The sequence below is a fragment of the Aethalodelphis obliquidens genome, unplaced genomic scaffold (assembly GCF_003676395.1).
Source record: "Aethalodelphis obliquidens isolate GAN/ISIS:26980383/991018 unplaced genomic scaffold, ASM367639v1 scaffold8, whole genome shotgun sequence".
Taxonomy (NCBI): Eukaryota; Metazoa; Chordata; class Mammalia; order Artiodactyla; family Delphinidae; genus Aethalodelphis; species Aethalodelphis obliquidens.
Genome location: NW_020837952.1, coordinates 7,159,978 through 7,176,078, shown reverse-complemented (window position 1 = coordinate 7,176,078; position 16,101 = coordinate 7,159,978). Strand labels below are relative to the sequence as shown.

Genomic DNA, 16,101 nt, shown 5'->3' with positions numbered 1-16,101 from the left:
TCTGTGATGGGTCAGGCCGCCTTGGGACAGCAGGCAGGGTTCAGGTACCCCACCCCTAAATGACTTTTTTCTTGCAAGCCTGCAATTCTGGCCGTTTCAAAGAAAGGCTGATCATTTTGTTAATTATCAGTCTGGCAGCTCTGCTGACAATAATTACGGGGCGTCAGGCACTGAGACCCACAGCAAAATCTAACCCAATTAACAAGAGTGTGGGGGACAGGGGAGCTAAGGGCCTCTGCTCCTGGCAGCCTGCATCTGGTCCCATGGTTCTGAGTGCCCAAGGGCCCGGTCTGGGTGCACTGGGCCTTGCGTCGGTCCTGGGCAGGCGGTGGTCACCTCCGTTGTCCAGCAGCTTCCCGCGGTAGATCTTGTCCTCCACCACGTCGGTCCAGTAGAGGGCGCTCTGGCTGAGGTGGAAGTCCAGGGCGATGGTGTTGCGCAGGCCGGGCACCAGGACGCTGTAGTCCCCTTTGTGAAGGTCGATGCGCCGGATCTCATGGCGGTTGGAGAAGATGATAAACGGCTTGAAAGGGTCTGGGGAGGAGTGTGATAGGGTCACAAGGGGCCTGTTGCCTCCGAGCCACCCTGTCCAGGGGCAGGCAGGGTCTCTCTCCATGGGCCCTGGCACAGGGCCTGGATGGAAACCTCAGCCTCTGGCATTCGGCCGCCCGAGTCCAGACTACTGCAGCTCAGGGGCCTGCCCGGCCTGCCCAGCTGCCCGGCCACCCCGACCCGCGTCTCACCCAGGCTGCGGCAGCTCTCGCCGTCCGGCTCCAGCACCCAGCCCTCGTAGCAGGAGCACTTCACACTGAACTTGTTCTGGTCGCACTTCTGGCTGCACTTGAGGTGCTTGGCACAGTAGCTCTGGATCTGGCACGTGTGGTTGTCAGGGCCCAGCTCCATGCCCAGAGGGCACGAGCACACTATGCCTTCGCCAGGTGCCACCGAGCAGTTGTGGCTGCAGCCACCGTTATTCAGAGAGCACTGGTCTGCGGGGTGGGGAGCGAGGGACAGGACCAGGGTCAGGATCTGGAAGGAGGCAGGACCCTGGCGCCCACCACGTAGGACCAACCCTCTCCTTCCCCTGAGGAGCACCCCTCCACTGTGGCTGCATCTCTCTCTGGCCTCTATTTCCCTGCCCCGTCTTGAGCCCACCGTGGGGGCCCCAGCCTTTCGCCTCTTTCTGGGAGGGTCCCCTTTCCTCTCTCTCTCTCCTGATGTAGGTGTGATTTTGGGGGATTGTGGTAGGGAGTGTCCTGGTCTGGGTCCTCTGACACGCCCTGGGACCTGCCAGCCCTGAAGGATGACCCGTCAGCAGTTCTCAGGGCCAGTCCTTATCTCCTACTCTTCTCCTCCGAGAACCTGACTCTGCTTGGCTCAGAGGAGATAAGGCCGCTCTGCACTGCTCTGCAGCAGGAGCCGTGGCTGAGTGGGCTGCGCCTGCGGGGTGGGGCTGCGCTGCACTGTCTCCACAGCACTTCACGAGCGGTGTGACCTTGGGCCAGTTATTTAACCTCTCTGAGCCTCAGTTTTCTCATCTGTAAGATGGGGGTGAGGATCGTATCTGCCTCACAGGGCTCCTTTATGGACTAAATGCTATAACAGTGTGACGCTTAGCACAGCCTCTTGGCAAAGTGAGTCCTGAATCGACACGCGTTTTTGTTAATTGCTCTGGGTACTACTTGCCCAGCTGCCACAGCTGCCCTTTTCCAGTCTGAGCCCTCTCCCCACAGAGCTCGTCCTGTTCCACTGCCCTGGCCTGGCCCAGACTCCTTATCCAGCCCCCCTGCCCACTCCTCTGCTGGGGCCTCTCATAGGCCCAGGCCTCACCGCAGAGCTCTCCCTCATCCGAGCCATCTCCACAGTCGTCGTTGCCATCACACAGCTTGTCAGGGGGCAGGCAGACCGAGGTGTTGTTGGCACAGGGGTGTGAGGGTGGCCTGCAGGCCAGGGACTCACAGTTCTCCTCATCCGAGTTATCCTCACAGTCGCTGTCGCCGTCACACACCCATGCTTTGCTGATACACCGCGCTGGGGGATGGGTAGAGCATGAGGGGCCGGGCCTGGGCAGCAGGGCTCTCTGCCCTTCTTCCCAGACCCAGTGGGCTTCTCTCACAGGGTCACGACTACAAGGCTTTGGGGTCCACTAGGAACCTTGAGGCTTTTTCTGTCAAATTCACATGGGCAACAAAGAAGGTAGGAATCTGTAGGAGGTGGCGAAGCTCAACACTGCTGAGGGTTTTGGTTCCCAGGGCCCTTAGGGCAGGCCCTGGCCCCTGCATACCTTCCCCCCTGCATCAATCACAAGCTTTTTCTGTGCAGCCTTTTGCCTCACAGTGTCCCCACCCCACTCCTCACAGTACAGTGCTGTCTCCCTTGCCACTGCTCTGCTCTCAACAGGGTCTCCTCCTGTCCACGTTGTTTCCCTTCAGTCCTTTTTACCAGAGTCTTTGCAGCCAAACTTGACATTGGGGTCACAGACGTGGGTCACTCCCTCACAGCTCTTCTCGTCACTGGAGTCCATGCAGTCAGTGTCCCCATCGCAGCGCCACCGCAGGGGGATGCACAGACCATCCAGCCGGCACTGGAACTCATCATTGTGGCAGCCGCCAGGAGGCCTTGTGGCTGCAGGGGGACAGGTGGAGGGCACGGGGGGGTTGAGGGCTCCAGGTCAGCTGTTCCCATCTCTACCTTCTCAACCCCCTCCTGCTACACCCAGCCTGGGGCTATGAGCTGAGGCAGGGACGGAGAGTTCTCTGAGTCCTGCTGACACCCCTCGAAAGCGCTAACTCAGAGTCAGGGCTATTACACCTTCCAGGACTCAGAAATCATCTCGTCTAATCTCCCTATTTTACACACGAGAGCTTGACTGGATAAGCAATTTGCTAATAAGCCAGAGCTCAAATGCCCCCACCGTAGCCTAGCCTCCGTTTCATTCATTCACTTCACAAACACTTATTGAGCAACTACTGTGTGCCAGGCACTGTTTCAGGTGCCAGCACGAACAAGACAAAGTCCTTACCCTCATGGAGCTGAAGTCCTAGCAGGAAAGAGAAACAGTGAAGACATGACACAAAAATCCAGAATGGAACTGCAGGTAGTGATCAAGGCTATGCAGACAAAGCCAGGTCAAGGTCAGGGAGGATGGGATGTTACTTGAGACAAGACAGTCAGGAAAGGCCCTTAAGCAGGAGATGTTTGAGCCGAGGCCTGAATGACGTGAGCCATGAGATTAACTGGAGTTGCATTCCAGGAAGAGGGAACAGCTAGTGCAAAGTCTCTGAGGTAGGACCCTGCAGGGCATATTGGAAAAATGCCCAGGGCATATTTAAGGCTGCACAGTTGGAGTAGAGTGAAGGAGGAGATGAGTGGCAGGAATGCAGGTCAGATAGGTTGGGGGAGCCCTGCAGGCCATGGAGCGGGGCTCAGCAGGAATTCAAAGTGTACAGGGAGCCAGTGAAGGCTTGAGGGCAGGGCCGGGGAGAGATCTGACATGTTCTGTAGGATCACACTGGCTGCTCCGGTGAGATCTGACTCAGGAGTCTGGGGAAGGAGCGGAAGCAGCACCCGAGGCACAGGTGACTGTGCACGAGCCTCACCTTACTCCCGCTCCCCCTACCTGCCCCACCAGGAGCACGGTCGCTCCCCCTACCTGCCCCACCAGGAGCACGGTCGACGCGCTCATCTCATGCCTGGACTTCAGCAGCAACCTCTGAGCCGAGTTTCCTTCCTCAGGGCTCCTGAACCTCTTTCCAATCTAATGCCCTTCCAGGATTGTCTTCTGAAAGCATTTCGTACATCTTATCACCTTCCAGCTTTGAGATCCTTCGAAGGTCCCCAGTGCCTGACCTGCTTTCACCTGCTGTTGTAATCTGCCCCCTCCAGGCACTGCCTCATTCCCTGCTGTCCCCTCTAGTCTGAGGGGCCCCACCCAGCCCCACTGGCCCCTGCAGCAGTACTCAGTTTCACCTTCGAAGTCTTACTGCTGGGTGCTCCAGGCCACTCCCACCCTCCATCTAAAGACCCTTCCTCTAGTTACCGGGGGTAAGCGGGGGAAGGATAAAATGGAAGACTGGGATTGACACCTACACACTACTATATGTAAAATAGATGACTAATAAGAACCTACTATATAGTACAGGGAACTCTAATCAATACTCTGTAATGGCGTATATGGGAAAAGAATCTAAAAAAGAGTGGATCTATGTATATGTATAGCAGATTCACTCTGCTGTACACCTGAAACTAACACAACATTGTAAATCGACTATACTCCAATAAAAATAAAAAAAAAAAAAAAAGACCCTCTCTCTTGTCCATTTACCCACAGCCTAATCCCTCTTCGGGGCCCAGTTTAAATCCCACCTCCGCCGGAATGGTCCCAGACCATTCCAGCTCACAACCATAGTTAACAATGGTTAACTACCAATCATGACATCCCTGCTCCCACGGGCCAGGCCCCCGCACATCTCCTCTCACTTCACAGAGGAGGAAGCCAAGGCTCAGAGGAAGCAACTTGTCCGAGTTTGCCCAGCTTGTGAGGGGCAGAGAGCTCTTCCCACCTCACCACATCACGGGGCTCCAGGGGTCCTCTTCTCAGAATCCCAAGGCACTATTACCCGTCCCACTCACCCGACCGTTCTCAGAGACGGCCCTCGAGGGTCAGTGACTGTTTCCTGGGCCTCGGGAGACCCTCCCCATCCTGCCTCTTAGTGCTGGGCCTGCAGTGGGTACTCAGTGCTTTCAGTACTGTCCCCACTATGCGCACCTTAATTCTACAAGGCAGAGGTTGTAAACTGGTGGTCCAGGGGCCAGATGAGGCCTACAGAGAGATTTTGGTCTGCCATGTTTTTAAAACTTTTCAAATCAATTTCCAGTTGTATGGGTGGATTTGCTCTCCCTAAAAAGATGCTGAAGTCCTAACTCAGTACCTGTGAACATGACCTTATTCGGAAATAGGTCTTCCTTTGCGGACGATCAACTTAAGATGAGGTCATTAGGGTGGGCCCTAATCCAATATGACTGCGTCCTCATATAAAGAGGGAACCTGGACACAGAGACAGACACGCACCCAGCGAGAACGCCATGAAAGATGGAGGCAGGGATCGGGGTGAAGCACGCAAAAGCCAAGGAACGCCGATTGCCGTCGAACGCCAGAAGCTAGGAGAGGAGCCTGGAATAGACTCTCCTCCATAACCCTTAGAAGGCACCAACCCTGCCAACATTTGGGTCTTGGACTTCTAGCCTCCAGAACTGTGAGACAATACATTTCTGTTGTTTAAGCTACTTAGTTTGTGGTACTTTGTTACAGCAGCTCTAGGAAACGAATATACCAGTGCTTTAAAATGGGTAGATTTCACATATAAATCTGCATTTCTGACTTCTCTTGAGGTCAGGGCAATCTCGGGTCTGCATTCTTCCATGGTAACCATCGGCCAGGGATGAGAAACCAACACCCCTTGAGGAGGTCTGTGCCTTCCAGTAACCCCCGCCTCCACGGGGGATCCCACAGACGCTAGGTCCTGGAGGCCTCGGCACTGGGGACCCCACAGAACCAACCCTTCTCTCCTTTGGTCCCCACTGTGCTCATTCACCCCTACCCCTCTGAGCATCCCTTTTTCATGCTACCAGCTACCAAAAACGAGCTGTGTGCCTTCCGCGTGCCATCTCACTGAAGCCTCACATCAACACGATGATGCCCGTGCTATCATCATCCCCACCTTGCAGATGAAACTCACAGGGGCCCACGGAGATTAAATAACTTGCTCGAGGCCACCCAGATAGTAAGCTGCGGAGATGGTGCTCAAACCCAAGGCCACCCCACTGCAAAGCCTGAGATCTTAACAGTGTGTGACAATGATTTGTCGACAACCTCCCTCTCCCACAGGACTGGAAACTGCTGAAGGGTAAGAGCCACGTCTGGGTTATCTCTGGCTCCCCGATGGTGGAAACACGCAGCGGGGAGGGTGGACGGATGGTGGAATGGTCTGGTCCCCACCCCACTGGTCCCTAGGTGCCCACCCTGGTTGGTGCAGTTGGCGTGGGTCTCGTCGCTGTAGTCCCCACAGTCGTTGTCCCCGTCGCAGGTCCAGTGCTCAGGGATGCAGCGCCCGCTGTTGCACTTGAACTGGGTGCTAGAGCAGGAGTGGCTGCAGCCGGCCTCGTCACTGTTGTCCCCACAGTCGTTGTCTGGGGGGAGGCAAGAAGGGAAGAGGAGAGCAGGGGGTCAGCAAGTGGCCTTCTCTATGACCCCAGCATGGGGCCCCCGCTCCCGCCTCCCCGTTCCCACCCTCGAGCCACCCCATCCCTCCCACTGAGAAAATAAAAAACAGAAAAGACACAGAAACTGCATAGACTGCACCATGCACCATGGCCCACGTGACGGGGGTAGGGAGAGAGGCAGGGTGGGCTCCAGAAGGGCCCTTCCCTGAGTCTCGGAAGGCTGGGGCTGGGGCTGGGACTCATTCCTCTCCCCTTTCAGCAGGGTGTGGGAACAGGGGTCCGCTTGCTTTGGGGGAAAGGCAGGGATTTCTCTGGCTCTGGCGGGACAAAGGTGGGCGGAGTATAGGTGAGGCCTCTCTGCTGGGGAGGGAAGGTGTTCATCAGGCCCCGCCCTGAGCGTGGGCATCACCAGCCCCAAGCCCTGGGCTCCCGGCTCATGAGGGGCACTGCCTGAAGCTGGGAAGGCTGGGGGCGGCCCCCGCCTGAAGGCATCTGAGGGTGACTGAGCCAACGTCCTGCATTCTGGGCCTCGTGGAGGGGGGGGCACCAGACTTCCCTTCACATTTTCAAGACGCCCGAGAAGACAGGTTTGGCCGTCCCCCTTGGGTTGTGTTCCTGCCTCTTCTCCAGCTGCCTCTGCATCGCTGACGCTCTCCTTCCCCCATGTCTTGGTCTTCTTGTCCCCGCCTCTCTGTCATCTCTCCTGTGAAAGGCTCCTTCTGCCCTCTCTGCTTTCCCTTTCACTGTTTTCTTTCTCCCTCTGTCACTTCCTCTCTCTTTTCTCTCCTTGCTTTTCCTTCACATCCTAGGAGCCCTGGGGTGGGGAGCTGCATGGGGCTCCTGGGAGGAGGCCCAAGGCCAGCTGGGACTCTAGGGGAGATGGTGCATGTGCTTCTATGCACTGACCGGCAGGCTCAGGACAGGTCTTTTCATCAGAGCCGTCCCCACAATCCTTCTCTGAAACACAGAAACCGCCAAGGCAACCATTGGCACACGAGACACGGCAAAGATGAGGGGCAACATGGGGCTGACCCAATACATCCTCACACACATTAGCCAGGGCTCGAGCCACTGCTGCAACACGTCACAACACCACACCAGACACGACCAGAGCCCCAAGACGGCACAGACACAACAGTCCACTGGCCCCCACGGCTGACATCACCTGGTCCAGGGTTGACTGCCAGGTGGGCTCCCGAGTCTGGAGCCAGAGCCTGGAGGGACCCCAGGAGACGGGGTTTGCAGGGAGAATGGCATTGGGCATGGGCTCTCCTTGCTCATCTCTCCCTGGCCCCTGAGCCTCTGCCAGAGGATGGGCAGCTCAGGCCCTGCCCGGGGAGGAATGGCACTGACAGGTGATGGGCGGGGTATCCCCTGGGTCCATCTTGGTTCCCCCACAGTGTTTCTAGCTTGTCCTTATTTCTCCTGGGCAACCCAGGGGGACTTCTGTGAACTGGAGGAAGGCCCCGGCTTGATTCTAAAACCCCTTCACCTGCCACCCAGGTCCTGGCTGTGGCTTCTAGCTTTCCTAGGAATCAGGGCAGGTGAAGGGAAACAAGCTCTTACCATTGTCACATCTCCAGTTGATGTTGATGCATCTGCCGTTGTTGCAGGTAAACTGAGTCAGGGGGAAGCAGGTGGGATAGGCTGTCAGGGAGAAAGAGCAGCTGAGCTGGGTCCTCAAGGTTATTTAGCATCACAGCACCAAGCAGGTGGGCGCTGGGTCCTCCCCATAACCGGCAGCCCTCAGCCCAGCCAGATGGGGGAGTGAAGGCTAAGTGGAGGTGCCTTGGCCTGGAACTCTGCCCATTCACTCCTACCCCTCTAAGCATCCTTTTTTTTAAGCAATTAATTACCAAACGCAGGCCACGCGCCGAGTGCTCTCCGCGCATGATCTCACTGAACCCCTACATCAGTGCTGTGACGTGGATGCCAGTATTATCCCCACTCTGCAGATGAAACTCACAGGGGCCCACGGAGGTCGAGCAACTTGCCCAAGGCCACCCAGGTACTAAGGTGCAGGGACTCTCCAGCACCCCCGCCCCAGGGCACGCTCTCGTGGGCCCTCCCTCCCCGTGCCAGCCTGGCCTTCCTGCTGTCTTGCTCACCACACGAGGCTGACTCATCGGAGCGGTCCCCACAATCGTCATCCAGGTCGCACGTCCAGGAGATGGGGATGCAGCGGCCACTGGCACAGGAGAACTGGTTGGGTGGGCAGGTGCGAGCTGGGGACAGGGATGGGCGTGAGTGCTCACAGCTGAGTCCCCTCTTTAATTTCACTTGCTTTGCTATTATTCTCTGCCTCTCTGGAAGTCTCCCCAAGGACCTCAAAGCTATTCTTCTTAGAGACATCATTCAAAATCACCTACGTGGTCTCACACCGGACGCTTCACCCCGTCTCTCGAGGGGTCGCTGGTGTCCTCCAAGGAGAAGATCCATCCGCCTTGCTTGTCATCCCCAACCTAGAGCTGTGCTCTGTCCCCTGCAAGCACGGGCCTCCCAGCCAACCCTGTCCTCCCTTCCCCTCTGCCCTGGGTGCCCCGTGCTCCTGTCTCTCCCTGAGGCCCCTCTGTCTTCCCAAGCCTGGCTCCCCCGCCTGCCCTGCCCTGGTGACTGAGGGGTGCCGGTGTGGTCACGCCCCTCCCACACCTGAGCAAGTGGCATTGGACTCGTCTTCGCTGTTCCCGCAGTCATTGTCCCCGTCACAGAGCCAGCGGTTGGGGATGCAACGGTTGTTCTCGCACTTGAACCGGTCCGAGGGGCAGGTGTGCTGATCTGAGGAGGGAGAGGTCAGGGGTTAGCCGGAGGGAGGGGCTCCCAGCTCTCCAGCTGTTGCCCAAGGGCCGGCTGTGCAGCAGGGACTCACGGCAGAGGGCAGGGGCCTCGTCGCTGTTGTCCAGGCAGTCGTTGTCCCCGTCGCACTTCCAGCGTTCCTGGATGCAGCGGCTGTTTGAGCAGGCGAACTCGCCTGGCTGGCACTGGGGTGGGGGCACGTAGGACGGGTTCGCTGTGGGTACCACGAGGCGTGAGGGGGAAAGTCAGACCCAGGTCATGGACAGGTGCCGAGCCCCCTGTCCTCTGTTGGCTCGTTTTATGATTTTAAAATAATATACACAGTCATCTTTCCTAGTGCATAGTTCTTCGTGAAGAAATTATCTGGGTGGAAACTGCAACTCTTTCTCAGGCCACAAGGGTGATGTTTGCTCTGCTGCTTCCAGTACCGCAATGTGGTCTGAAAATAAAGGAGCTTCCAAGAGAGCCTAGAGCCCCCCATCCTTTTGTCCCCACCGAGCAGCCCGCCCCTTGCCCCTCCCTGCCATCTCCATGAACTGCCCCTTGGAAGTCATCTCCAGGACCCTCGGCCCCTGCTCTGGTCCCTGGACTTTTTCCTGCCTTTGGCTATCAGCGGTGAAATCACTTCGTCCTTTGTGTTTGCACAGGGTAAGCTCAGGAAGCCCAGGACACCCATGTCAGTCCCTGGCCCTGGCCCCCGCTGCTCTGTGCATGCCTTTCTGACCCATCTCTCACCCCCTCTAATCCTGTGGGTCCCAAGGACCACTGGACCTGGAGGCTGTATGTGTCCGCCTTGCTCCTCACCTGTGCTTCCAGACCATTCTCCCTCTCTCTCCTCTGAAAAATCAGTACTGACTTTCATGTTATTAGACTATATACGAACCCCTACTTCAAAGGACCCCAGGCTAGTCCCCAGCATCCTTAAGGGTTTTTAGCTCCTGGTTCAGGGTCACTTTCTCCATAATCACTCCCTCTTTATTCTTGGTGATTTCAGTGTGCACACAGGTGACTCTTCCATAATGCTGGCCCCTCAGTTTCTAAGCTCCTCTTCACCAATCCTCTTGCCCTGCACCTGGCCTCAGTCACTCACTCTTAGGTGTACACTATGGCCCACGGACCCATTTTCACTTCTGGGATTCTATCCTAAGGAAATCATCCAGAATATGGGAAGGCATGAAGCTATAAGAAATAGCAGAGCAGGTGATTAATAAACAGACTCTGGGTCAGGGTTCCCGGGTTCAAACCCCTGCTCTAACTTTGGGCCTCAATTTCTTCATCTATAAATTGGGGTAATAAAGATACCTTCCCTACAGGAATATTTTAAGGAGTAAATAAGTTACTGCATGAGGACTGCTTATAACCATGCGTAGTACATAGTCCGTGTTCAATAAATGCTGGCTGTGATTACAACAAAAAACTGGAAACAACCTAAACATCCAACAGTAGAGAAATGGTTCAGTAAATTATGGGATGTTTACCCAATTAAATATATTTTGGCCATTAGAAATTCTGCTGATGTATTCATGACACACTGTCAAGTGACAAACGCAGGAAACAGAACAGCATGTGCAGCACGATTCCATTTAAGCGAAAGTAAATATATAGAGAAATTGGGAGGTTGTTCACTGAAATGGTAACGGTGCAATCTATGGGTGGCGGAATTTGGGATGATTTGTACTTTCTCTTTTGTATTTTTCTATACTGTTCATTTATTTTTACAATGAGCATGACCCGCTTTTATTTAAAAATGGGGCTATTTAAAATAATGCAATAATAACACAGAAAATTTGTGACATATATGAGCCAAAAGGGGCAGAAAACATTTATATACAGTATATTCCAACCATGTAAAAACCCACCTAAGGAAAAAAGGATGGTGTGCCTTTACCACAATGCTAACAATATAGTGGTGTTTGCTGGTGAGATTGGGCTTTTTTTCTCTCCTCTAATTTCCAATATTCTGAACTATTGTTGTATAACTTTAATAATGCGGAAATAAATGTAAAACGTTAATGGTTTTCTCTTTCCATAGCTGTCCTGCTCCTCACTTGGTTTCCCTGATTTTCATGCCTTCCCAAACCTCCCACCCCCTGGTCACCCCGAAACACCCTCCAGCCCTCAGAGCCTTCTTCTCTCACCCCATCCCTCACCTCCTGTTGCCCCCAGGGCCCTCTTTGCCTCCTTCATCTCCGACGGGGACACCGTGGCCTCCTCCTGCTGGGGTCTGCTCCCCCACCTCCCACCCCAGCTGGGCCCCTCGTACCCAAACAAGTGACACCGTCTGTGTCCAACACCTGGTCCTCAGCACAGGCACACTGGCGGCTCCCAGGGGTGGCCAGGCACAGGCTGCTGCAGCCGCCATTGTTCACCCGGCATTTGTTGGTACCCACTGTGAAGGAGGGGTCACGGGTGGGAGGAGGAAGGACGGGGAGGACAGGGGATGGGTTTCAGCAGGGTCAGGAAAGGCCAGAGAGGGGAGATGAGAGGCCGGGGGAGGAGACGCATTAAAAGGAGGAGACAGAAAGAGGAAATACGGAGGGGTTGAAGAAGAGGAGATGCAGTCATGGGGCAGGGGGGAGATAGGGAACACAGAAGGTCAAATTGGGGTGGGGGCCTCTCTTCTCGAGAGTCTCCGAAGTTAGAGCCTGGGATCCCTGGGGAGTGCCCTCACCCCCCGATCTAGGTCCCACCCCAGACCCAAGTCCCAGCCCAGGGGTACCTTGCTGCTGCTGGGCATCATACATGCGGATCTCAAAAATGGGGGGCCGCTCGCTGCGCAGAAGGGTCACGATGGGGGGCGTGCCTCCTGTGCCCCGTTCCAAGCGGTAGACACTGCCACTCCGGTACTCGGTCCAGAAGAGGTAGTTGCCGTGGTGACACAGGCCAAAGGCGTGGTTCAGCTCCGGACCCTCGTACACAATCTAGGAATGGAGAAGAGGTTACCAAGGAGCTGGGAGACAAGTGGGGGTGCCTCAGGGAGGCCCGGGGGCGGTCAGTGTTCTGTACACTCATATGTCCATGGCCTGGCCATCAGCCTAGAAGCCCCCAGGGGTGCACACCATGAAGTGCCAGGCCCTGAAGCCAGCAGAGCGCTGACGGGGGGCTTTGCCCGCAGTCCTCTCTCGGGCCGATTCGTGTTCATTCATGTCCCTCCAACACAGGCGCATGCGCGCACGCACGCGCACACACAGAGTAGTGAGCAGACAGCCAGGATCCATGCATTCGTTTCTTCATCCACCACACATCTGCCAGGCTCTGTTAAGGTAGCACTAAGAAATGGAAAAGACGCGAGCCCTTCGCTGGAGCTGCCTATCGTCTCGGGAAAGGCACACAAGGCTGTCCACGGCGGAGAGGGGTCTGGAGACGACACCCCAGAGGAGGTGGCCCGCCCCTGAGTGCTGTGCCAGCTGAGGAGGAGCTGGGTGGAGGCAGAAGAATCTGCATGAGCAGCAGCAAAGAGGGCAGCACCTTGACGTGTGCTGGACTTGAAAGCTGTCTAGTGCTGCTGTTCCAAGTGCCGGGATGCAGGGAGCAGAGGGTGAAAGAGGACCACAGAGACGGTCAGGGGCCACACCATAAAGGGCCTTACACACCATGAAAGAGCTTGGTCCACACGCCTAGACTTGCACGGGGCTCATGAATGAAGACGTAGCCCCCGGAATGAACGAGCGTGCGCCTACACTGTCTCCAGGCATCTCGCACCTGTACAGGGGCACACAGTGCAGGCACACGCCAGTGTGTGCTGCCTGTATGTGCACAGCCAGGCAGAGGCGCACACGATGTGTATGCTCAGGTGTTCACACAGGTGGTCAGGCCCACAGACCACGTGCATGGTCACAGAGATACTCTGATAGAAGCGAATCCTCGAACAACGTAAGACATAGGCACACAAGCACACAGAGGGACACACCCGCAGGCTCACAGGTAAACACACGTGAAGCACACAGGCCCGGACACACACAGACGCCCACACATTCAGACACACAGCCTCACCGCACAGAAATGTGGTCCAGAAATGCACACACGGACACCCACACACAGGCGCACGCCTGCCCACCTTCCGGTCCGTGCCATTGAGCAGGATGGTCTCGATGCGATCATAGAAAGCGTCCACCCAGTAGAGGCGCCCAGCTGGGATGTCCAGGCTCAGCCCATTGGGCCAAAGTACTGTCTTGGAGGTGACAAAGATGTCTCGGTGTGAGCCGTCCATCCAGGCCCTCTCCAGCCGCCCTCGCCGACTGTCCTTGGGGTCCTCCTCCCAGTCAGTCCAGTACATCCACCTGTGGGCAGCTACTGGTCAGCACCACATAGCCACCCCTGCCATCAACATCCTCCCCTGTGATCCCAATCCAGACGGGCATCCCAGAGCTCCTCACGGGGGTCTTCCTGCCCTGCTCACCCTCAGCCCACATATTTCATTCATTCATTCCTCCATTCAACAAGTATTTGTTGAATGCCTACTGAGCTGGGCACAGTTCTGGCGCTGGAGGACCCAGCAGAGACCAAGGCAGCCAAAGCCCCTGCTCTTGTACGGATATGTCCCACCCAGGACACAGACAAGAAACAAGTCAGTCGAGAGGGTCACACACAACGCAGAGCGATAGGAGTCAGGAGGGACTCGAAGCAGGGGCACGGCATGGAGAGTGCCCGGGCAGCCGGTGGGGAAGGCCTCTCTGAGGAAGTGGCATTTGAGCTGAGATGTGAATGCAAATACTTGGGAGTCCCAGGCAGAGGAACTCCAAGAGCAAAAGCCCTGAGGTAGGAAGAGCTGGAGCGCTGGTTTAAGGAACAGACAGCAGGCAGTGGGGACAGAACTTGCAAATGCAGGATGTGAGGTGCAGATGAGGTCAGACGAGCTGCAGGCAGACCCTGTAGGACCCCGGGGCTGATAAGGGCAAGGGGAGCCAGGGGAGGGCCCGCTGGGAGTGACAGGACCAGATTTCTATGTATGTGTTTAGAGCATCACTCCCATTGCCCTGTAGGTGGGGACACCTTTTCCCCTTTCAGCCCAATTCTCACCGAAGCATCCCAGCTCGGCTGCCCTCCCCTGTCCACTCTCTCTCTTATCCCCCAGTCCTGAGGCCCACGCAGTCCCTGGCTCCTCCCCTCCCAAGGCGGTGGGAGGACTCACCCATTGAGCGGATCCACCACAATGGCCCTGGGGTGTGTCATTTTGCCCTCGATTAAGGTCTTGCGGGTCTGAGCAGCCTTCTCCAGCCTGGCCACACTGATGGTCTTCTTGGGCCCATCATCCGTCCAATACAAATTGTCCCCCATCCAGTCCACAGCTACGCCCTCCACATTGTGTATGCCTGCAGTGGGCGGGGCGGAGCAAGGAGGGAGAGCCTCAAAGGAGGCTCAAATCTGCCGGCCTCTGGCTCTTAAGATACCTGCACCTTGGAGCACTTGGCTAGTGGGGAATGCAGGGAGACTCCTGTGCCCTAGACGGTGGCTGGGATGGGATGGAATGAGAGGTTGGAGGAAGGAGCCTGGGAGGTCGTTTGTGCTACCACATCTGTGTTGAGTCGGGGTCTCTCAAAGCTGCACATGGCAGGGCTTCCCTGGTGGCGCAGTGGTTGAGAGTCCGCCTGCCGATGCAGAGGACACGGGTTCGTGCCCCGGTCCGGGAGGATCCCACATGCCACGGAGCTGCTGGGCCCGTGAGCCGTGGCCGCTGAGCCTGCGCGTCCGGAGCCTGTGCTCCTCAACAGGAGAGGCCACAACAGTGAGAGGCCCGCGTACCGCAAAAAAAAAAAAAAAAAAAAAAAGCTGCACATGGCAGCAAGAAAACCTACGTGGCACACGTGGGCTCACTTGAGAAGCACGTCAGGGCCTGAGCTGGGGTAGACAGCTGAAGCAATAGGCACGTGGCTCTGGGCACAAGTGCGACGCCACGTCCCAGGCCTAAAACTCCTAAGCTAACAAAATGAGTAAGTTAGGGAGTGATTTTTCACTTAGCCACAGGCTTCATCTCAAGCTAAATAGCATCCCTGGTATAGGGAACCCCAGTCCTTTCCTGATGAGGAGTTACTTTTGATTTCCCCGAAGTCTTATGATTGCTGACGGCTGAGGTTCTCTGAGCCGAGGTGGGGGATGGAGAGCAGGCCAAGGGGTGGTAACCAGCACCAGCCAGACTGACTGGTTAGGAAGCCCTGTCCTGGGGGCCCGAGTGCAGGTTTGGGAGCTCCTAACACCCGGGAGGCATGGTGCAGCGCTCGGAGGCTCAGAGCCTCCACGCCGATGGATATTCAGAAGACAGTGCACTGCTGACCTGCTGGGGCAGCTCAGAGGGAAAAACTGGATTCCATTCACAAAACACAATTTTCTCAGGACATGTAAGCGTGCAGCTCTTGGCGGCCGTGAGGTCTGGCTGCACAGACCCTGTGTGTACACACGTGTGCCGGTGTGTCTGCGCCGATTCAGAGCCTCAGGCCTCTCCCCGGCTGTGCGCTGCGTGAAGCTCCGGGGCTCAGAGCCAACGGCAGAGAGACCCTGAGTTTCCCCAAGGGCTGGCAAGGACGGCCCACACGGCCTTAGCCATCCATCCTCCAGCCTCTTCCCGGCTCAGCCAAGAAGGGGGTCACCCAGGGGTCAATCTGTCTATCCCCTCATCTCCATGCCAACCAGCCCAGCTAGCCAGTCAGCTGGGGACTCTCCACGCTGGAAGGGCACCAGGAGAGAGGTGCCCAGGCCCCCAATCACTTCCTGCCTCAGGTGGGCACGTGCCTTGGGGGTCCCATCCACACACCTCCCACTTTAGGGCCCTTACCATCCTTCAGGATGGTCTCCCGCTCAGTGCCATCGATCTTCTGGCGGCCGATGAGGTAGCTGGTGGTGTCGGCAAAGTAGATGAAGCCGGTCTCAGCATGGAAGTCCAGGGCCCGGGGGTTCATGAGGTTCTCGATGGGGATCATGTGCTCGTCGGGGACCTTGGCCCCCATATCCATGCCCCGGATGATGCCTGGCCGGCCCTTGCCATACACGAGGAATAGCTCGTGTTCCGGCTCTAAGGCAGGCACAAGGAGGGGCACAAAGTCAGACACACACACACACACACACACACACACACACACACACACACACACA

The 16,101-nt window shown here is 56.6% G+C and overlaps 1 protein-coding gene across 3 annotated transcripts in view; it reads right to left on the bottom strand.

The window, feature by feature from the left end:
- LRP1 (LDL receptor related protein 1) overlaps window positions 1-16,101 on the bottom strand; it is a 79,344-nt gene that overhangs the window by 34,945 nt on the left and 28,298 nt on the right. For all 3 annotated transcript variants that reach the window (XM_027106737.1, XM_027106736.1, XM_027106735.1), the window contains 14 exons: window positions 15,785-16,021; window positions 14,147-14,327; window positions 13,073-13,295; window positions 11,735-11,936; window positions 11,279-11,404; window positions 9,089-9,229; window positions 8,872-8,997; window positions 8,331-8,447; window positions 7,789-7,869; window positions 6,022-6,189; window positions 2,443-2,625; window positions 1,831-2,031; window positions 744-989; window positions 337-534 (listed from right to left, as the gene is read on the bottom strand). In XM_027106737.1, the coding sequence (XP_026962538.1) occupies window positions 337-534; window positions 744-989; window positions 1,831-2,031; window positions 2,443-2,625; window positions 6,022-6,189; window positions 7,789-7,869; window positions 8,331-8,447; window positions 8,872-8,997; window positions 9,089-9,229; window positions 11,279-11,404; window positions 11,735-11,936; window positions 13,073-13,295; window positions 14,147-14,327; window positions 15,785-16,021 (2,430 nt within the window). The remainder of the gene's footprint in view (window positions 1-336; window positions 535-743; window positions 990-1,830; window positions 2,032-2,442; window positions 2,626-6,021; window positions 6,190-7,788; window positions 7,870-8,330; window positions 8,448-8,871; window positions 8,998-9,088; window positions 9,230-11,278; window positions 11,405-11,734; window positions 11,937-13,072; window positions 13,296-14,146; window positions 14,328-15,784; window positions 16,022-16,101) is intronic.